The sequence below is a fragment of the Atractosteus spatula genome, chromosome 4 (genome assembly GCF_055471065.1).
Source record: "Atractosteus spatula isolate fAtrSpa1 chromosome 4, fAtrSpa1.hap1, whole genome shotgun sequence".
Taxonomy (NCBI): domain Eukaryota; kingdom Metazoa; phylum Chordata; class Actinopteri; order Semionotiformes; family Lepisosteidae; genus Atractosteus; species Atractosteus spatula.
Genome location: NC_142709.1, coordinates 64055476 through 64078175, shown reverse-complemented (window position 1 = coordinate 64078175; position 22700 = coordinate 64055476). Strand labels below are relative to the sequence as shown.

At 41.0% G+C, this 22700-nt stretch overlaps 1 protein-coding gene across 1 annotated transcript; it reads left to right on the top strand.

Annotated features, from left to right (window-relative positions):
• The first annotated feature begins 4924 nt into the window (after positions 1-4924).
• Positions 4925-20093, top strand: amotl2a (angiomotin like 2a). The gene is made up of 11 exons (XM_088913019.1): positions 4925-5398; positions 7401-8155; positions 8982-9180; positions 11574-11718; positions 12091-12183; positions 14992-15287; positions 15639-15832; positions 16178-16279; positions 16542-16762; positions 16918-17079; positions 17909-20093. The coding sequence occupies exons 2-11, from the start codon at positions 7464-7466 to the stop codon at positions 17989-17991; spliced, it is 2187 nt and encodes a 728-aa protein (XP_088769145.1). The 5' UTR covers positions 4925-5398; positions 7401-7463; the 3' UTR covers positions 17992-20093.
• Positions 20094-22700: the final 2607 nt, after the last annotated feature.

Below are 22700 nucleotides of genomic sequence, written 5' to 3'. Positions count from 1 at the left end.
CTACTTTACTCATTACTTGCTTCTAGACCAGAGAACTGGTTTATTAATTCACATTTCAAAACATAACTGTGTTTTTTGTTCATGTACGTGTCAAAGGAATTCTATATAACAGTGTTTTACATACAATGCAATACTAAGGGTGCTTTGAAATAATTAACTATTTTAGATTGATTAGTATATTGACTCTTAAGTCACACCCCAAATTAATTTCCATTAGCATAATAAAACTTCTAAAACTAAATCTAAAAACACCTTTTGTGTTTTAGGAAAATATCATTAAATGCTGTATTTTTAAGATAGGGTGTTCATATACAAAACATGTTGTGGCCTAAACAGATCCTTTAGAGAAAAAATGTGGAAATTCAGTTAAAAATGAAATTAGCTTGTTGTGGGGCAAACAGACATTGTTTATTATTGTGATTCTGGGAACAAAGGCACGTTAAGTTCTGTCACACTTAAAATCAATGTGTGACAGAACCTGAAATTCCTTTCTGCAACATTGAAATCATGGAATGTTTGACCTTTCCTTGCTTGTGAAAGGACAAGCTTGGAATCTAATATGTATAAAAGCAAATTATTTTTTGCTCTTCAGTATTCTTCCCTGTAAGTAAGCTGAAATAGGGTTAAAAAAAGATAGGGTTACTTTAAACATTATATAATTTGTTGCGATGATTTTCTGCTTAACTACAAAGAGCTCCAGAAATAGATGTAGATCATTGAGTGAACTTATTTGTGATCATCAAAGCTGATAATGAGATCATTGTCGAGAAAAGGTAACTGAGGTTGCTTTAACCTGAACGCATTTGTTTTAATTTGGCATTCTTCCTGTTCTAGGTGAAATAGCTGCATGTCTGTTAAACGTGCTGCCTCACAGCTCCCACATGTATTTCCCTTCCTTGTGCGGTCTTCCTCTGAGTACTCTGGTTTCCTCTCAGCTCCCAGAAGACATGCGGACTTTTCCCCAGTGCCCTATAATGTACTGGTGTGCTGTTCAGTTGAGTCCTCTCGGTCTCATCCTGAACCTCTATTGTTCTGGAAAAAGCAATGTTGTTCTCCAGGCCGAAAATGGATAAGTAGCCTTCTAATAATGGATTATTTCTGGTCTCCTGAGCAGGTGCTAAAGTGTTATAAGCCCAAAATCAGGAGGTCTGGCATAATTGCCATGTTACCATATTATTCATAGTGTAATTTAAATGTCAAAGTGCCTACGTTGAGGGACTGTTACGTGTTTTCAGCAAGCAGACAGTGGAGGACATTGTTCATGGCACAGAAGCAGCGTGCGCTGACGTTCAAAACCTCCTTTAGGTTTAACTAAAAAGAAAATAGCAACCTGTCACTAAGGCTGATGTCAGAAAGTTATTTTCAGTTCAACTATGGCGCCTTTAATTTAAAGACCAGACATCAGGATCAGGTCGGAGGAGACAAAGGACCTACTATTGGTAAGGTTAAGTAAAGTCCATCTTCAGGCAACACCTGTTCATCAGCGAAAGGCATCTAGAAGCCCTTGAATTGAAAATAAAATTACATTTAAGTGTCGACTGAAAAATACTCTGTGGAGAATCTGCCTGAAAAAAAAATCAATTAATAAATTAAAGCATTTGTTTGACTAGATTTTGTTTCTACTTTAAACTACATAATGAAATTGCAAAAGTCTGAACACTTTTTACCAATGACTTGCTGTAAAACAATTTGGGAAATTATATATCATATTTTAGGCAAGGCCAGGCCGCAGAGGGAGGCGCGGTCGCGCTGGGCCGGGTCACCGTGTCCCGCGGGACATGTCCAGCCGAGCAGCCCAAAGCGGTTCAGGGCTTCATGAAACAGATTCCCTTCTCTGACTACCGCACTGTGAAATACACATGTAGATCAGTCTGCTTGGCATTGCGCTGTGCCGCGATGTGAATAACATTTCTCTTTGAAGTTGGAAACATATCTCATTTATTTATTATACAGTATGTCTTTTTTTTTCTTCTTGAGAGATATCTGTGGAAGTAAAAACACATATAAGAAATAAAAGAGATGTGTTTCTAACTTCAAAGCTTTACTATGACAGCTTTTCCAATCAAAAATTCATTCTCCCCCCACCTCCCCCCCTTCGGGTCTCCTTAAGCCAGATGATTGCAATTTCGTGTACATTCATATAGGGTATGGGGAGGGGGCTGTGGCAGCGACGTAGCAGATGGTAACCCTCGTTTACAATGTCTGGTGTGGATTGGGGACAATGAATCTCTCACAGTTCTGATTATTGAGAGGATTTTATACCGAAGACAGCTGGCAGGCAGGCTCCCCCACAGCACCCTTTTCTTGCACATACTTCACGGCCATTGGCATTGTGCATTAGTTAAATATTTAAAAGACACCTGGGAGCACACGGGCCTTTTCCAGAAATAAAAAAAAATTCACACTACGTTTCGTGTGTGGGTCATTTACAGCTCCTACTGCTGAATTTCTTTATTGAAGTTAAACACTCCCAAAATTGTTGCGACTGTTCGCCTTTACATTTCACAATACCTCGACTGTGTAGAGTATGCATTTGAATCGTTTTCTCTGACCGCTTTACACGTTTTTCAAAGACGGCGCACGAAGCAACCGCGTACAGCAAAAGCCTTCGGGCAACTTTAGAGACGTTATGGGCGAATGATAAAAATGTAGTTCTCACAAATCTATTGCCTCTGTTCATTGTGTGTACGATTTTAAAAAAAAAGCTTTTTTATTTCGAAAGTCATTTTTTGTTGAAAAAGATAATAAAAGTGTTTTATCAAATAAAAACAAGTTTAAACATGCTCAGTTAACTTGCACCTGCGCTCCTTCCTCATCTTGCTAACAAAGGAGGTGCCGAGTTGGGCAATTACGCCAGCTACATTGCCATATTTAAGTTTTACCCGTTTTGGTATAGACTGATTCTCAGAAAAGCTAAAGTTTGAATGTATGCCCCACAATATTGCAAACAAACACACTCTGTACCATTTCAGACGTAAAAATAGTATACATTTAAAATAATAACCAAATAACTAACCAAACCAGGTAAGATTGATACATTTTTCTGTAATGGAATAACTCAGTATTGGTATCATGTTCAACATATTTAATCTAGTAGCTCACCAATAGTGTTTTATTTTATTTTTATGGATTACCTAGGAAGTTTATTTTTAAGGATTTGGGAAACATACAAGAGAGAGATAACGCGCGCTGTATTATCTGCACGCCCACTAGAGGGGTTTAGTGGGAACTGCAGATGTCTTCTGCCTCTGTGGCACGATTAAGCGCTGTGGATCTCGGTAAGGCTGCCCTCTGCCTTAAACATCATACACAATGCCTCCTAATTCAATCGTTTGATCTACGATTGTGCCGTTAAAACACGTTTTTAATTAAAACTAAATTTAAAATGTTGGAGTGTACATGAAGTCGCCCCACCACAGATCTGGACAAACAGGGATTCCTAAATAATTCGCTGGTGCAGTTGAAACCAGCGTTTACGCTCCTTTGGGTTCTGAAAAATAACGCGGAGAGCCTGCTAAAATGTGTGTCGTAAATTAGCTACTTTTGATTTAAGCGTAATATAATCCTTGAACTGGGGGTGAATTGTAATTATAAATTGTGCAGCTTTGTGCAATTCCATTATTTCTTTCTGTTGACCCAATATAACCCAATAATTAATGTCTTTAAATCCCGAGCGTTTTTTTCTGTATGTACTACATATGTGTTTCTCAAATGTTTCATATGATGAGTGTGAACAATAAGGTAGCAGCTCTGTGATGAATCTTCATTCTACATAATTTAAGAATTCAGTAATTCAGTGATTGGCAAGCTCTAAGGATCTTAATAATAGCAGTGAAAATTGTGTTAAATAAAAAAAGAATCTAGATACACATGCATATAAAGTACACACAAATATGAACTTTGGACATTATTTCTAAACAACGCTATTAACTTTATAAATAGCTTTATAGTTATTTATGAACAAATTTAACAACTACGTTTCCACGTTTTCATAAACAACAGCTTTATAAAAAAAACAACTATTGTGAACAAAAGATATGTTTCAAAGAAAATGTGGAAGTCACTGTTTTCCAAAATTTGTTTAGTCAACATTTTGACTAATGAAAGGTTTGTTAGTATTTTTGTTCAGGACTGTTGAAATATTAAAGTCTACATCCAAGCGGTTATAGCATTAACTGTGTTGTTTTGCTGACGTGTTTTAAAATAGTCAACTCAGTACATATTTGTGCAGTACCAGGATGGACATATACTTCAATAGCCAAGTACTGTTCTATGGTTATGTATTAGGGGATCACTAAATAACATAATAAACATCAGTTTTTCAATCTAAGGATTTGCAGTTTTTTTAAGCTTTTAAGATTAATTCGTTATTTAAACCGCTCTTCACCTTTTGAAACTATTAACACCGTCACGAATATTAAGTCTAGCTATTTTTTCTGAAAATTTGTGCATTGTGTTAACTTTCACCTGCTTTTTTCAAATGATGAGAAGACGCATCTCTGTCCATGGTTTAATAGATTCGAGACAGTTTTATCTTGACCATTAATTCATACATGTACACGTCCAGAAAACAGATAATCGACCGCATGATTTCAAAAGGAGAAGATCCCCCATCCCTCAGCAGACAAAGAAAGCAATTAATAGCTCTTACCATCTACTAAACAAAACAATTTAATCCACTGTCACTGTTTTGCTACAGTGTTTTGTTCGCAGCAACACTATAAAAGTTAAACAGTACCAAAGGCTCCTTTAAAATAACGAGTTAATAAATAAAATATTGCTTCATTTGGGTTAATGTCTCAGTGATTATTATAGTATTTCTACAAATATTCATCTCAGGGCTCGGCGCTATTCTGTGAAGAGTGCTTTCCCAGTTTCACTGCGGTCTCAGGTTCTGCTCCTCGACTTTCAGTTCAATCATGATGCTGCTGGTGTAGGAGTGACATCACTCCCCTCAGAAGAACTTCTCATACCTCAAAAACCGAAGCAGCACTAACACCACTTTTAACGACACAAACGAATGAATCGGGACCCATTGTTCGGGCTGTTTGTATGGGGGGGTTGGCAGCTTCAACGAGCTGCTGTAGTCTGTTATTGCTTTTGATCCCAGAGGAACCTGGAGCTCTCGCATTCCGATCATTCCAGCCTCTGTGAACAATCAGCCCTCAGTTATTTATTAGCGCACTGAGCTCTTAAACTGGCTCAGTCTACGCCAGGCAAATCCACAGAGCGTAACTACACTTATTAACAGTGGAATACATACACATGGGCGAACACGCACGTATCTGAACTTACTTTCAATGAACAGATACAGGATTACTTTCAATAATCCGGAATTTAATGAACAGAACCTACACGCGTCTCCCTTTTGCTATGCATTTAATGGAACTGTGAAAGGGTGAGTTTTATTTTTATGGTCTTTCTCTTATTTCACCGGTCACTTGCGATCTTCTCTAATTTTTGTTCAGTGGTAAAACTCATTTTTAGATTTTAACTTATTTATAGCGTTTCTGTGTATCGATTTTAAATTGAACGTTATTATTTAAGCAAGAAGAACGTATTTGAGTGATTTTAGTCTCGTATTTGATGCGAATAGCTAACCTAAAGTATCCAAAGGCATGGGAAGATTGGCATACATGTTATCATATTGCAATAAATACATCTATGAGGGCCATAAAGACTGTACCATCAGTATTGTGTCCCAAAACTAAATGCGGAGACTATTTTGTCGGTCCATGTTTAATATTTAGCGATTCGAGATTCGAGACGTGAATCCGGGGAAAGTTCGGAGCTCAACTGGGTGTTTGCTGGGTCGGTCCTTTACTCGATTAGACTCACTTTGATGTCTCAGTGAAATAAACCCTTTGCATTCTCAGGAGTAAAACACTTGTTCGTTCGGCAGGGGATGTTTTACAGACAATAAGAGTGGGGAAATCGGAAGTTTTTTTTCTCCATAAACACTGCGGGGTAAAGGCGAATTAGATTGTACCATAATTGCGTTCAGTACAGTGCCCCACGCTGTAAAATTGAATAAAAAAACGCGTGTTTTCGAATGAACAAAAAATGCAAGCGCTGGAAATATTAGGAGTCTTTCTTGTATTTTTCTAAATGTACAGATGTGACTGGCGACTACACTTCCCCTTTCCTTCTTTTGTCGTGTTCGTTTCCCAGACTTCGGATTTTATCAAGTCGTATAGTTCGCGCATTACAGCAGCACAGTAAGTTATGTAGAAACAGAGCGGCGCCTGCCGCAGGAAGCTGTGTAATGGACAGACCAGTGCCAAGACTTCCTCTTTAACAACTGCCTCCTTTGTGAAAGTGCTTTAGTATTTCAAATCACTTCGCGATTCTAAGCGTTCTCTGTATTGATATGTTAACTATGTATGTATTTTAATGTAATGAGCTGGAAATCCCAAATAAATTGTTTCAACTAGAATTGGCTGGTTGAGCCTTGAAGGGAAAGATCTCCACGTGAAGGTTGTTGCCCATTTCTAGAGAGCTTTTTGCAGTGTGGTTTTCTTGCCTTCTGAAATGTCAAACAAGGTACCTTCTCCTTTGAAGTACGCAATTCTAGTAATTATCGACACCTTCGTTTCAGCAGAAAGTTGAGGAGGATACGTTTCCCGAATATAGTGTGCGTGAATACTGGGATAAAACAGGTCTTGGGAGTTTTTTTTACAACATTTTGCGAGTTCCTGGCCACGGAATACGCATAAAGCTGGCTGGGTGCTAGAGGGCTATTTCAGTGATATTGAGGTGCAAACGTGCTGTTGCTATGGCGATGCTCTCTGAGAGGCAGACCACGCAGAGCCGCAGAGCCACAGAGACATGACTGGTATGTGCCCTGTTTTTGTATCGGGGGTCCATGTGGCCAAGGGAAAGAGATTCCACAGTTTCACAAAGCACTGCTTGGCTTAGTTTCGCAGATGGCTCTCCTTATTTCCCTGATCTAAAATCATCTGGGGGGAATGAGCGCAATGTGCATACCTTTACAAAATAAGATACAGAAAACCCAAAATTGGAACCTGATGTTTATTGCATTTCTCTTAAGGGACACATGCCTTTCTGTTGAAACATATGTGCCTCAAATTATAGCTGGCCTCTAGCCAAGCTAACAAATTACTCCGAATAAAGGTCTCTCTAGCTTTACTATCTTTATTATTGGTATTGATGTTATTTCATATTAAATCATACTTATCAACCATTCTATAAAAATCTCATCTAGTCTGTAACTAAATTATTTTGGTTACAGCTAGGCCCAGCTACACTCTTCCAATTTTTTTTTCTACTTCATAATTTATTGGATATACCAATGGATAATTGAATATCTTGCAATGTTTTATTTAGTAAGGCCCAAAGGCTTCTTTTTCATAGATTTGTCCCCTTGCTTTTCCTCCCAGATCTGCGGCTACTTCTCCGATTCGTCCCCGGCCCTAACTCGCCTCGCCAACCCAGCAGCCACGATGCGGACGGCGGAAGACTCGTCCGGCACGGTCCTGCACCGGCTGATCCAAGAGCAGCTGCGCTACGGGAACCTCACGGACACGCGCACGCTGCTGGCCATCCAGCAGCAGGCCCTGCGGGGGGCGGGCTCCGGGAGCCCACGCTCCTCCGTGGAGAGCCTGACGCAGGAGGAGTCCCAGTTTCTCCAGCTGTCGGCGCGCCAGGAGCCCCAGGGGCAGGAGCACCAGGGGGACTGCCACCACTCGGAGAGCTCCCTGCGCCAGCTCTACCAGCTCCACGGGGAGGAGCTGCCCACCTACGAAGAGGCCAAGGCCCAGTCGCAGTACCTGGCGTCCCAGAGGGGCCAGGGGGACGTCTGCGGTGTAATGCTGGACGATGTCCTTCAGGACGACGGGCTGAGAGACCTCAAGCGGGGGCACGTCCGGTCCCTCAGCGAGAGGCTGATGCAGCTCTCGTTGGAGAGGAACGGCGCGAAAAACCAAATGGCTATGAGCTCCTCGCACAGCTATCCGCAGCTCTCCAAGCATCACGTCCACCATGCCCCGAGCGCCCAGCAGCACCCTGCTGAGCAGAGAGGCCCCCCACCCGAATATCCGTTTCTGGTCAGGCCTCCGGGATATATGGTTAGCCATTCCCAGGAGCATGGACATTACAACACGCCACCTCCCCCTTTCTATTCGCAGTCTCACAGGTAAGTCACACCTGTGGGCTTTACCCTAGCAGATGTCTTTGAATTGAACCATTTTGGTTTTTTTTTTGATCTAACAATGAACTATTTTATGGTCTATGGGAAGAAGTGGAGCCAAGGAGAACTTTATATCCCCTGTAGCCACATACTCATTTGCTCATCTCAAAGGGTTTTGTAATGCACCTGGGAAATGTTTTTGAGTATTCAAAGCACTTGAAGTGGAACCGCTGGAAACATGTTGTTGCATATCTGTATTCTTCATGATAGATAAGTAGAAATCTTCACAAGAAACTTGGATTGGATTGCCTTTTGGCTGGTGGCACACTTAAGGAATGTTGCACTAGTTTCCTCAGCATTGATCCAGCAAGCAAAGTGTGTTGGCACTTATCTCAGCTGGATAAGTCTGAGAACAAGGCCATTTCTACTGCGTGTGTCTTTATGACTAACCTGCCTTTACAAGCAGAGCAAGAAATTGTCTGACAGTGACGTAAACCTAACAAAATATATTCATTTACATATAACAAAAGATATTCATATGCCATCTATTTTTTTCCTAATGATATTGTCTAATCTAAACTGATTGCTGACATCACTTGGGGCATGATTATGCCTGCTCTGTGGTTTCTGTCATTGGCATGAATTGGTGTTTGATTGCCCTAATGTGATGAGGCACCGAGAGAAAATGTAACCCATCATACTTGTATTGTATTTTTGTGTGTGTCTGTGGGTTGGATGGGAGTGTGACGTGAACCTGCTGATCTTACTACTGTGGGCTGCAACTCGTGGATATGTAGAGGAGAGAATTAATCAACCTTTCTCTTTCCTGTAGGCATCTACAGACTCAGCCACAGGTGTTCCGCCACAGTCCTTTATCTACACTGACCCCTGCAGGTGTGGAGGCCTTCATGGCCGCTCACAATGTCTCTGCAAACAGCCATGTAGCCCAGATGGAAATGCTGATGAAGGAAAATGAGAGGTTGAGGCAGAATCTAGAAGGCTACAGTGAGAAGGCCGCCAGGATCCAAAAGGTATAGAGGTTTGAGCCCTTTCAATGAGATTTAAACACTGAGTCTTCAACCTGTTTTTTTCAAAGCATGTCAATGCAGGTCGCAATATTTCTATAGATTAATATACCGTGATGGAAATGTGACTGCTGGTGATTTTGTTAAGAGTCAGGAGTTTCTTCCGTTTTTGCCAGAAGGAAAATCCCAATCAGGAACTCATTAAACATAATTTGAGCAACCACATGAAGCCCCAAAAGAGAGACTTAATGTCATGTTTATGGAAACGAAATTGGTTTATTTCAGTATTTTGTGTGAAGTCTTTGACTTCAGCGCATTTGTGTGCTTTATGACGGGTGTGGATTTAAGAAATTAAATGTGCAGTCTTTGCCAATACTGAATACCAGAGAGATTAACTCTGAAGCCACGCTGGAATGTGCGCAGTGGAAGGATCACTGTGTTTATTACTTGTCTCCTTTGGCACATGTAAAAGCCTTTATGTAAAGTAATAAGAGATACAAAATATCCTAAAAAGACAGAGCTGCTTCTATTGTAAAATCTTTACAATAGACACTGGTACCTGTAGAGGGAGAAAGACATTCTCCCTTAGTTTTTAATCTTCAGAAGAAATTGATTTGTAAAGTATTAGGACATACATGTGTGTCTGTATATATGTACGCTTAAAAAAAAACTAAATATATAAATAAAATCATTTGTATTACACAGTTGTTAAATTCAGTGCTTCAGCCCCTTAAAGGTCTAAGATCATAAGGCATTTTTACACTTCCTCTAGCTCTCTCAGATCACTTTTTCCAATCTTCTTCCATCTGTCGAGATCATAATTCCAGGGGTTGCATGAATCCTGAACTTCCAACAGAGGCCAGGAGGTATGGCATCTCAAAAGCTTCTGCCACAGTGAATGCCAAGCTCTTCCAGTGCACATAAGATTAGCTCCTCCAGATATGTTCTGTAACTACTAGGGAAGAGACATTTTAAGAATTCAGCATCTCTGTGTAGGGAGTCTCGGTTAAAAGCAGTGTCTGTATTTGAGGGATGGCAAACAGCTGTTGCCTAGGAGACTGGCTGTTTGACTACAAAAAGGGAAAGGCGGCCCAGTGTATAAACTAGACTTTTGTCAGGACCTCTGGCAAATAAGTGCATGTGCTTGGAGTGCCTGCAGATGTCACATCTAATCCAAAAGATGTCAGACTGCAGTGAAGGGTTTCTGACCTTGCCACAGCTGATGAGACTTAGGAGAAAGCAGCAGGCTGCAGAGAACAGTTGCTATTTCAGACTGAAAGGCTTCTTTCACTTTCACCCCTACTACTTGCATACGTGTTGCTTCTTGTTCATTCTTCTTTTTTAACAATCCGACTTGGGCTCAGAGATCCCATTGTGAATTGACGGGACAGTTTGAGGTTTGGAAAAAGCTGAAAGAGTCTTCAGACCTAGCTAAAATAATCTTCCATCATGCTTCTAGAATTGGGGAGTTCCTTGTGGTCCCTTTGGGTAGTTAGCTTTTTTTAAAAAGTCTTTATGAAACTGCTGGAATTTTGTTTACAGCCTCTGTAAAGTGTGCATGTCATCAGCAGTTTTTCACATTCCATCTTTTCATTTTTATTTAGTGTGACTTCATGGAGAGGAGAGCTTTTGAATAACTTAGTTTATGGGGAAAAAAGGATTACGAAAAGTTCAGTTTCTAGCATTTCCTGTGTACAGCCTTCTGAAGAGTTTTCATTGTATGTTCTGTGTTGATGAATGATCTTTAAAAACATTTAACCCTGATGGTGTTCATTAAGGGAGTGAATGTACTTTTCTTCTATTCCCCATATCCATATCACATTTTCTTATCTGCACTGGACTGCTTCTCATATCTTCAAGTAGCAGTGTGTACGAGCATGACATTCTCTAGCTCTGACAATATGCATCTCAGTTTCTGGTTTTGCTTTCTCACATGAAAAGAATGATAATTACAACCTCAGAAATTACACAACAGGGCTCTCTACTACTGTGGAGTAAATGTGCCCAAACAGATATGTCTGAGTAATGTTCCTGCTGTGGCTGCTTCTATGGGTTTAACTGCCAGCTCTTTTCTCTGCCTCACTGCGCTGGCATGTTGCCTATTCAAAAGAACACCTGGAACTGATGTCTTTGCTGTTAGGAATGTTGATTCAAGACACCCTTTAGAATAATCTGCACCGCAATTGTTCATTTGTGGACACGTTAGAAAAATGCAGATAGTGACTTTTGACATTGAACCTGAAATGGAAAAATTCGAGGATCATGCTTGTTTGTTCAGGAGGTACTTAGGTGTGTGAAGAGGTCAGTTAACTAAAACTGTTGTCCGTTTTTAAGATTACTTCGTGAGAAGTTTGGAGTTTGATGTGCATATTTGGGAACCTTTTATTTTTCCTCTCCAGCTTGAGATGGAAATCCAGAGAATATCTGAAGCTTATGAGACACTCATGAAGGGTTCTGCTAAACGCGAGGCTCTGGAAAAAACCATGAGAAACAAGTTGGAAGGAGAGATCAAAAGGTTACATGATTTTAACCGGGACCTGAGAGGTAAGAATAAAAGTAGATGTTAAAATGTCCCACTTGCATGGTTCTTTACCCAACACTTCAAAGATGTATGCTTATTGAGATCCAGTTTGTCAGCTTGACACGTCTAACAAATCCAATAACTATGAGTGATGTAAAAGTTTAGGGACTAGTCATGTGTTGCCCTTTTGAAATTCGGATCCTCACTGAAAAACAAATGTTTATGCTTCTAAAGTTAACCACAAATCCCCTAACCCTTGTAGATCTTTGCTTTGTTTGAGACATTTAGCACTAAAACCATGATCAGCCCATGATCCTGTTGGAAGGGCTATAAGAGTATCTAGAGAATTTACTAAAGAAAAATACTGACCAGCTGCTTTCTTTGACTGTTTTTAGACCGCCTGGAAACAGCTAGCAAACAGCTGGCTGCAAAGGAAGCTGCTTCTTCAGACCAAAACCAAGATGTCTTGGCCAAACTCCTAGAGCAAAGTGAGTAACTTGAGTGCAACAGTGGGTTTTGTCTGTATATTGACCTGAAGTCTCACCCATAAATACTACATGGCTAAGAACACTTTATTTTGTGGATCCACAGTACTCAATATATATGCTGTTTAATTCCTTGAAATACACCATGCTAAGTATTTGTGGAAATGGGTGGTCATATTTTAAGAAAACCAAACTGAGGTACAATGGTGTGGTATTTCAGTTATCTGATTAACACTAGACTCTTCAGTAATTAATATTTTTGTAAATACATGGGAGAATTTATTATAAGGTCTGCAGTGTTCTTTTTTGGCTTAGAGAATCTGGTGGTTTGTCTCCTTGTTCCAAAGTCTGTGTTGACACTCACTTGTGTATAAATGTTTCATTGGAATGAGAGGAAAGAAGGAACAGACAAAAAATCAAAATAACGTCCGTAAACAGCACCAAAAAGGGAGCAATTTTCTTGGGGGGTGGAGGTGGAATCTTTGGAATTTCCTTCCTAGATCTAATGCCAACAAAAAGCAACACATTTTAATCTTTGAATATCTCAAGTGCTGTTAAATTAGACATAAACAAAGCATTCCTCAAAACATTCTTTATGTAAAAATTTCACACTGAATTATATTCATACATTTCAAGTTTTGTTTTCTATCTAAGGTGGATTTGTTTTTCATTATGTGTACTGTGCTGAGGAATGGGGAAAAAATCTATGCTGTGCCATGAGAATATTCCTGAAACCTTTCCAGCAGTTTTTAGCTCTCTGCTCCTTATTAAATCTGACAGTTGTCCTGTCAGTTATGTTACCATTTCTTAACAAATAAACTGCCTTTATTAAAAGGGTGTGCTCTTTTGTGCTCCTTGTACAGTTTCAACGTGATATTAAAAGCTCTTAAAACGTATGCTGTCGGTTTGAGCTGTAGTTGCAAAGGGGAGGGGAGTGTGATGTAAAAGTTAGGAAAATTTTGAAACGTTTTCTTCATTTCTAGATATGGCGTTATTCCATCCATTATGTGAGGCGGCTGTATGGCCTTTATGTAACACTCTTGCAGATCCAACTTCATCCAACTTAAGCGTTCTGGACATCTTGTTCCTTTAAGTGTGGTTTTACATCTGCATTCTATCGATGCGGTGAATGATAACACAAATGGTGTGCACAATCGGTACACATGCCAAGAATGGGGTGGGGGGTAGGTTAATGTGTAGTCTGATCCTTCTTCCACTCCACTGAGAGCTGCTCTTGGCACTTGAACAGCAGTCATTATTCACAGCAGCAATAAATGTGGCATGAATTCCTGGAATTCCTCAGGTAATTCAGGCTGTTCCGTAGAACAGGACAGACTCCCTCCCTTCCCCTAACCAAACAGCTCCTTTGTTTGCTCGTTGGGCTGAGCTTGTGGTACTGGAATTGACTTTCTAGCTGTGCTGTTCTTCCCCTTTTGCGTTGGCCTCCTCTTAGGTTTGTGGTCCCTGAGGTTGGGGCATTTCAGAGGTATACATGTGGATGGAGTGGGGGTGGGTTGCTGTGCTAGTTTCCTGTTACTTCCCCCTTTTAACATATCAGTTCTGGCTGATGCAACTGCTTTGGCAAATAATCCACCTACTCTCACCAAATGTTTGGATATATTCTCAAGTTTTACTGGTTACCTGGTTAGACCTAGTGCTGAAAGAGGAGACAGGCACCTGGCCCCCTGCATGTACCCACTAATTGTTAACGTGGTGTAAACAATGTAGTTTAACAGTGTGAAATCACCAGGAGGAATTGTGTCATTACCCTGTTTCCAGCTCTTTCAGAAAGCAACCACATCATAGTGAAGTGAATCTAAACCATGCAGATTAGCAGCATTACCCAATGTAAATTCCTAATCGCATTGAAATGCTCTGCTGATCTGATGCAATTAATATGGTACTCATAGTGTACATAACTTTGAAGATTGAGACATTATAAAATAATAGTTGAAACATTGAGGCTCATAGATCATTTAGGAAAGCCAAACTTTATTTTTAAAGGAAAATACTACTGCATGGTATATTTCCTAAGGGAAATGCAATTTGCTTCTTGAACATTTAGCAAATTGTAAAGATATTGCTGACCTTGTTCAAGCATGAAATGCAATAGATGTTTGTTCAGAAAGTCAACACCATAAAAGGTTCAGAGGAAGTCTGCGTTCTCTGGCATCTGCTGGAATGTAGATTGTGTAATCAGCACACAGACAGAGGTGGGGGGTTTAACAAATTTCTAACTGTTCCAGGGATTAGATATTTACCTTGACCTTTTCAAAAGAATAACTGCGACTGGAAAGTAACAACTAATGTAGTTTCCTCAGAATAAGGAAAATAAATCGATTTCAGACAATTTTAAATTGATGAATTTTGTAGTTCATCTGTCTGTGGGATGTTCATGTGGTTTACCTACAGCTGTTTTACTGTGTTAATTGGACAAATGCACAATTTAGTTCTGGGCCCACAAAATGGCTACAGTATCTGCACTGAGGGCCTTCAGGTCTCCAGCTGTGAAACTGGTGGTGGTTTCTCCCAACACGCTAGGCAGGCATGTTTCTCTAAGCGTTCAATGCTTTAGTCATGTTCTGTGGCTGAAGAGCAGGAAGCGAGACCAGCTTCCTTAGATGAAACGGCACTCAAGGGAACACCGTGTTTGTTGTTCCCCTGATGTGGATTGTCTTGCTATCATCTTTAGTTTTATGTTGAATAGTTCCTCTCAGAACAAATACATGGAGTTATAAACGTTCTCATGCTACTGCGTAACGGAAATGGGTGGGGAAAGGAACGGGTGACCTCATGCCTCTGCCTCTCCAGGTGAACGGCAGCAGCGGGACAAGGAACGCCTGGAGCGGGAGGTCTCGGCACTCCGCGGCACCAGCGAGGACCAGCGGCGGCGGCTGGAGGCCCTGGACCAGGCCCTGAGCAGCGCGCAGTCCAAGGCCGCGCAGCTGGAAGAGGAGCTGCGCAGGAAGAGGGCCTACGTGGAGAAGGTGGAGCGGCTGCAGCACGCCCTGTCCCAGCTGCAGGCCGCCTGCGAGAAACGGGAGAAGCTGGAGCAGAAGCTGCGCACCCGGCTGGAGCAGGAGCTGAAGATGCTGAGGGCGCAGCAGGTAGGATCTGCCGTTCTGGACATGGAGTGGATTGATCGTGACCAACCCGACAGCATCGTTGGAGATTTTACCTAGATCCGCTTCAGCTGACTTAGTGTTTGAAAGACTATGCAGCCATAGATTTCTCCTCCACTCTAATCACTAAAAACACAATAATCACAGATCCTACTACAGGGCCTTAGAGTTTAGAGGTTCGTTAAAACGTACGACTGAAGACCATTTCAGACAGCAGGCATGATAGCAGTTTCTTTATTTTAAAATTGGTGTGTCCATCTAAGAAGGAGAACAAGATGGCGATACCTGAGGGGGAGGAATTTAGAATCAACCAAAATGTTTTTCCCCCTCCCTCAGCGGCAAACCCACGGCCCGGGTTCGGCCTCTCCGTCGGAGCTCAGCGCCTGTGCCCTGCTGGAGCGCCTGCGGGAGAAGGAGGAGCGCATCCTGGCCCTGGAGGCCGACATGACCAAGTGGGAGCAGAAGTACCTCGAGGAGAGCACCATGCGCCAGTTTGCCATGGACGCGGCTGCCACCGCGGCTGCACAGAGGTGAGGGGGGCAGGAGGCCTGGGGAAAGGGTGCGGGAAAGTTGCCGTATCTCATCTTGTTGAGGCATGGCTCCTCAGCCATTGAGTTCCTATCCAAAAAGGACATGAATAGGTCATGGAACAGTACGGCCCCTTTTAGATCTAAGCGATGGGGTTAAGATTTCCTTTGGCAGTTGGGAGCTGTTAATGGTTGTTGACACAATGCTAGAATGCAGAGCAGAGGAATGTACTTTTAACACCTCTCGTAGCGTCTTTGCTTAGTATTAAGGTTAGGAGTTGGTCATGCATAGGATCAAGTCAGGAACTGTACTGCTCCTCCATTTTATAACAGCCCTTCCTTCTGCAGGGACACCACCATCATCAACCATTCACCCCGGCACTCCCCCAACAACAGTTTCAATGAGGACCTGCTGACTGCCAATCATCGACACCAGGAAATGGAGAACCGGTAAAGACCTAGGGTTTTGACTCTGCTATAGTAGCTTTGCCCTGCATGAGCATCAGCCACATTTTGGTCACAATGTGAGGAAAGGTCTCCCCTAGATATGCTGGCTAAGATCGATTGGTTCTTCCAAACTGGCCCTTTGAAGTAGCAGCATATCCAGGGAGAGTTCAGTCACGTGCCATCCTTTCTGCTTTGCACCCAATGCTTTCCCTCACCTGGACAAGTGTCTTGAAGGAGATGAACGAATGGACATTTCTCTTCCCAGAATCCGTGCCCTGCATGCTCAGCTCCTGGAGAAGGATGCAGTGATCAAGGTCCTTCAGCAGCGCTCCCGCAGGGACCCCACCAAGGGGGAGCAGCAAGGCCTCCGTCCCGCCAAATCTGTGCCATCCATCACTGCAGCTGCCAGTGCCCACAGCTGGCAGGTGCCAAGCCGCCAACTTGTTGGCAACAAGGCAACGGACACAGCGAGCAGAGACCCAATAGGTGAGCGTTTGACAGCTGACTTATCTTATTCTGGAGAAGTGAAATAACTTTAGGAAGCAAAGCTGCATTTTTGTAATTATTTTGTAATTATTAATTATTACTGGATAGCATTTGTTGGAAACCATTAATGACCTGCTTTTCCTTCTGTGTTGCAGTGAAAAGCCTCTCGGACGATCAGACGTTAGCAGTACGGTCAACCACCCACTCTAAACACTGTAGTCAAGATGGCTGTACCCAGACAGAAAACATTTCACAGGAGTCACCTGCTACCTCTGAGCTTGCTGCCACTGAGGATTCCAGCACTGTTCCTGTCTCTGGTATGTACAGCATTTGGACTTGGACACAATCCACTTCAGGGTTAGCAGTCGCTTGCTCCCAATGCTTAAAACATTGAGGGAGGCAGTGGGACTAGTTTTTAGTTCTTGATTTTTCACTCTCAAAGAAGGCTCTGTGCCATATGTATTTTACAAAGAACAATTAATCCTCTTTTATTTTGAATATCTTGAGTGTGGATAACTGAAAGCTATTCCACAAATTGGACCACATTCTAAAAATGAATATTTTCATAATTTTGCGATGCACTGGGGTGTACTTTACAAGTACCACAGAAAGACCATAATCAAATTGGGACACTACAGAGCAATGAGATGCTGGAACCTGCATGAGTTGCATTTTGAATAACATTTGTGGTGAAAACCCAAAACCAATAGCCAGCCTCTGGTGTCGGATGTCAAATGTTTCTTTGGAAGACTCCGAAGTTCTGTCTGGACGTTTTCAGAGGATCACTGACTAGTTGCAGTCTTGGAAAGGTTCCCCCATCTACAGCCATGGGCCTCAACAGACACCAGGAGAGTTTAATCTCCAGGAATTCCAGCTATGCAGAATAGATGAGAGAGACGCGTTAAGTAGTGTTTTTAGATGACGAGATTGTTTTTTTCTTGTAAAGGTTTTTGAAATGCATTGGACAGACATACACAAATCAAGAATGGTATAATGCTTTAGAATTCTAGTTCAGTGGTAGGTATGCAAACATCACAACAAGCACAAATCAGAGACCTACTTAAAACACTTAAGATTTTTGAGGAGCCATACTGTTGTGTAAATATTGCTCACGTTTTTTTTTTTCGTTTTCTCCTCCATTTTCAGATAACGTGGAACAACTGACACCCATTAATATGTACAAGAATTTGGATAATTTAGGTGTGGAAGTAGTTGAAATTCTTATCTAGAGAAGTGGTTTTCTTCTGGGGGAGGGGTGAATAACAGTTGCCAGCATTGGACATCTCCAGCGAGGAACCTCCTGCATTTTAACCAGAAAAAAGTTCTGCACTTCATGTGGAAAGAAGTTGCGAATGGATGCTCTGAAATGTGTGCCGCTCCTGGAAATGAAACAACTATGTACTTAACTACACAAAACACTTCAGTAGAAAAAAAGATGAGCTCCAGAAAGCAGGAAAAAGGACTGTGGTATAGCACGGAAGAGGAGCTGAGCTTTCCTTGTGTGTTTACCTACGCTAAAAAGGACCTCTGCTTTAATCTGCCTGGTGCAAGAGACACTGTGAATCTTTGAGGTACTTTGAACAGTATTTCATACAGTTGCAAAAAGCAGCTGACGGATTGTATAACTTGTAAATATTTTGAAAAAATATTTATAATTGCTGCCTATATGTGTGTGCGCCGTGTGCTATCTTTGCAGTCTAGCTATTAAGTATCCCTGAATGTGTATTTTTATCTTGTTTCCTGTATGTATGTTCGTATGTAATTTATATATGTCACTTGTAAACTGTCAAACAAGCTATCTGTAGTGTTCAGGAATTTCACATCTCAAAAATGTTTTCATGAAAACTTCCCCGAAAGCCCTTGTAACTGAAGTGCACTTGTTACTATCCTCCAGAAACCCTTACTTGGTTTGTGTCTCTGAGAGTGTGACCAGGCTCCATTTTGCATTTGCTCCCATTAAGCAGTAAGGCTCCTTTTTCTTCTGCAAATACACTTCATTCCAGACCTACAGCAACAAAGAGTTCCCATTCTTGGCAAGAGGTCAAATTTGAATTCCCCTTTGATAGGTGGAAAGATATTTTTACTTGCTTTTATTGAAGACTAGCAAATAATGCTGTTTCTTCACACTGAACAGAAGGAACTCCTGTTTTTTCAAAAAAGTTTTCTAGAACAAAGTTCTTGCTTTATCCTTGAAGGAGAAATGAAGCTCAACTTAGGGTGTTACATGTTTGGCCATATTTTAATCTTGTTTCCAAGTTCTAAGAAGTGCAGTAATAATACAAAACCTGGATTTGGGTGTTTTTGTCTGGGGAATGCTCCTTAGATTAACATCAGAGTGTAGTCTCTGAAATGACTGGTTGCCTTTCACGCAAACCCAATTGTTCAAATGCCAGGGGAAAAGTAGGTTATCATTTTCTGGTTTTAAGCAGCAACTGCCATGCATGCCTTTCCCTATTTCAGGCAAGCTGTGGCTAATCTTGTGAAATTCTTCCTCATTGGAATGTCTCAGGGGATAAAGGCTATCTATACTTTGACCCACTTTAAAGTTGTAAGCATTCTAACGAGCATTGATTTTTTTTTACTTGCTCCCCCCTCAGTAATGACCCTGTTCTGGCCAGGGCCTCTTAGGATGAGAATTGCTATACGGCTACTCTAGTGACCCTAACGTGGTTTATAATGTGTAAGCAGCTGGAAACAAAGTTTACTACATAGAGAAAGTACTAGTAAATTCACTTGTGAAATACTTTATTTAAATAAGGTTCTAGTGGTTACTAAAAAGTCCAAATGCATCAGTTCTTGGCTTCCACAGGTTAAGGACATAGTCGAATAAGTGCAGATGATCTTTGTACAACCTGAGCATTCTAAGTGGAAACGCAGTTTGGTCTATCTCTAAGGGCCCCTTTGAACTGGATGGGAGAGATTTGTGTGTTTTAAAATTTGGTAATCCCTTATTTTCTTATTTCCAACGCAGTGCATTTGCTGGTCAGTGCTTTGTGTTGAAATTTCACATCTGCTTACTGTTTATTTTTGTTTTGGGCTTTGTTTACAAGAAAAGAAATACTATTGTGAACTAAGAGATCTTAATATATTTTGTATAAATGTATTTGTATTCTTTAAGTATTTAGTGCCATGAGCATAATGCCAAAGACAATTTGCATAATTAAGTTATAATAGAGAGAAAAAAGCAGCTTGGTTATCGATGCAGACCAATTCTAGATGGTCTGACCATACTTAGATGTTGCTGTGAACTTCTATTATGTGGGAGTTTTGTATTGAAATGTCAGACCCATTTCATTAATAAAATAAACATTAATATATGCATAAGCCTAAATTATATTGTTTGATTCTCTTTTATATATTGTACATTGGTCTTTGAAATAATAAATCTACATGTTTGGTTTTCAATAATCCATTGATTGAATGAAAAGGTGAACTTTAAAAACAACTTAAACTTTATTACACCTCAACATATTTAAATGTCCTTGCGCTGGGTGTATAAGTGTCCCAAGACACCGCCTTAAACACTGCAAATTGCGTGTTTAGTAGTTGAAAGGGGCTTAAAACTTTCCATCAACCCCATATTACTTGCATCTATTGGACACCAACATATCCCTACACCCTGAGCCTCTCCTGGTAGGACTACAGAAGCACTGGTCACCAAGCCCCTGCACTCTTGCCCTGGCCTCTCCTCTCAAAAATGAGCTCCTTATAAAAACTTGTTTTGCTTTCAGGGAGGAAACTGTTACCCAGGTACTTCTATGTGTGTGTGTTCTGCGCTATTTCTTCTAAACATTCCCAAAACTGTTTTTTTTTTCTTTTGGAAACGGCCATCTGCTTTATGGTGGGTGGGCATCAAATGCATCACAACCCAGAGAAGAGCTTCAAGTAAGGTGCGGAGCTCCGCAGGAGGAATCTGTCAAGTTCAAAACCTTTCATTGTTGGAAAGAGCATTGACTTCAGGTTCTGTAAAGGTTAAAGTTTGTCATTTAATTTCCAATAATGATTGCCACCAAGCCACGGACACAAAATTTAGTTGTGGAAATTTAATTCGACTCATTTTACTTTGCATCCGTTTTGCTATCTAATGGCATTCATGGTGAACGTGAATTCTTTACATACCTGCAATAATCTACCGCTCGCACGTGCCTAAAAAATCATACACATGCTTTTATTTTTGCTTTTTGTCTCAGGCTTTACAGGTGGTGCTGCTACATCCCTCCATCTTCTAACCTCTATATCCAATGCAGGGTTACAGGGGAGCTGTAGAACAATGGCCACAGACACAAACAAACTCGCACCAGGGCCAGTTTTCCCAGAAGCCAATTGACCTACCAGTATGTCTTTGGACTGTGGGAGGGAACCAGAGCACCTGGAGGAAACTCACACTAAGCAGTCAGGACCCCAGGAATTGAATCCATGGCCACAGTACTGTGAGGCAGCAATGCTAGCCACTGCGCCACTGTGACACTCAGTGCAACAACTGAAGTCAAAGTGTTAATTGTGTTCTTTCTTTTAAAAATGCTCTTTTCATTTTATGTGGCATATGTGGTAATCAGCTGATCTCAATCATAGAAATCCATATTCATTTAATATGGAATAATCTGCTAGATGAATTATTTAGAAAAGAAGCCAGATCACCTGATTTTTTAGTCTTAAGCAATTCGCTAAATCAAAACCCCTTGGAAACTTTCAGAATTCCAGCTGCCGAACACTGAATTTGCTCATAAACTGGTCTGTGCTCATGCCTTGCAACTTCTCACTATGTAAAGCTGCTTTATGCTGTTCAATTATGGCATGTTCTTTATAACTTTCTTTAATTCAATGCAAGAAATCATCTTCACGATGTCTATTTAATAATCAAGGATGTAATGTAAGCATGGATCCAGGTCTTGAGAGTACAGAAGATCAGTTTAAGACATTTAGGAAGAGAAAGGTTGCTTGTCCATACGTTGATATGGATACCGAGACTATGGTGTTTCATTTTCCCATTACAGGAAGTTACTCTCAGGCAAACCTGAGTCTGTATTTACATTACCTTTAAGCTGGAATGTAGGGCATGCTGTGACTGTATGGTCTCCAATGGCTATCAGATTTCAAATAAACTTAGCATGAAGCCACAAGGGTGCTAAGGTCAGTTTGTGCTCTTCACAGAGTTATTGGAGGATTAGAGGAGAATGCATACCAGGGATTTTGCTCATATCCTTAAGGGGCAGGTACGACTGTAATGTGAACCATTTGAAAGGAGTGTCTTATTAACAATGAGCTTCATACCAAAGTAGTGGCTAGTGTTGCAGCACAATATTGTTTGTTTTGGAGATAGATTGATCTTAATGGCCATGATTGAAAATAAAAACTACATTCTGTACCAATAAAAAAACCCAAAAGGGCATTTAATTTACATACTGTATCTCAATAAAGTGGCACAGCTTCATAGAATTCAGTTCTGAGATACATGAGACACAGCATGCAATAAAGAGACATTCTTTTAATCCCTAAATAACATCAAGACAAAATTCCAATGCAAGAACCTCACCATAATACAATATGTATTATTGTTTATGCTTCACATTGGGCCTAACAACGCCTTTTAACTGTGACTATTTCCATGATATGGCATGACCTCTCGTGCCTTATTGCTTAATTCACATATTATCTCTCAGTCATTTAAAAGGGTGTTCTGCTTTCATTAAAATTAAGATCTTAAAAGAACTACTATTGCCCACCCAGGCACACAATTTAATGAATTCTGTCCTTGAAATTAATTGGGTTATATGAAAACCTGCTTTTCATTAGACTCAAGTGTCAATAATCTTGCTGCACCTGTTGCAGTGCTTATCCCTTCATTATACTCTTACGTAACTAAGGCAAGGGTAGCATAGTGACACATTGGTTAGCATTGCTGCCCCACGGCGCTGGGGTCCTGGGTTCAATTGCTGGG

Bases quoted from the DNA above. Each gene is read 5' to 3' on its own strand.
- amotl2a (XM_088913019.1), top strand. From the start codon at position 7,464: ATGCGGACGGCGGAAGACTCGTCCGGCACGGTCCTGCACCGGCTGATC. The intron at 15,833-16,177 runs GTGAGGGGGGCA...TTCCTTCTGCAG, and splicing joins GCCACCGCGGCTGCACAGAG to GGACACCACCATCATCAACC. The intron at 17,080-17,908 runs GTATGTACAGCA...CTCCATTTTCAG, and splicing joins CAGCACTGTTCCTGTCTCTG to ATAACGTGGAACAACTGACA.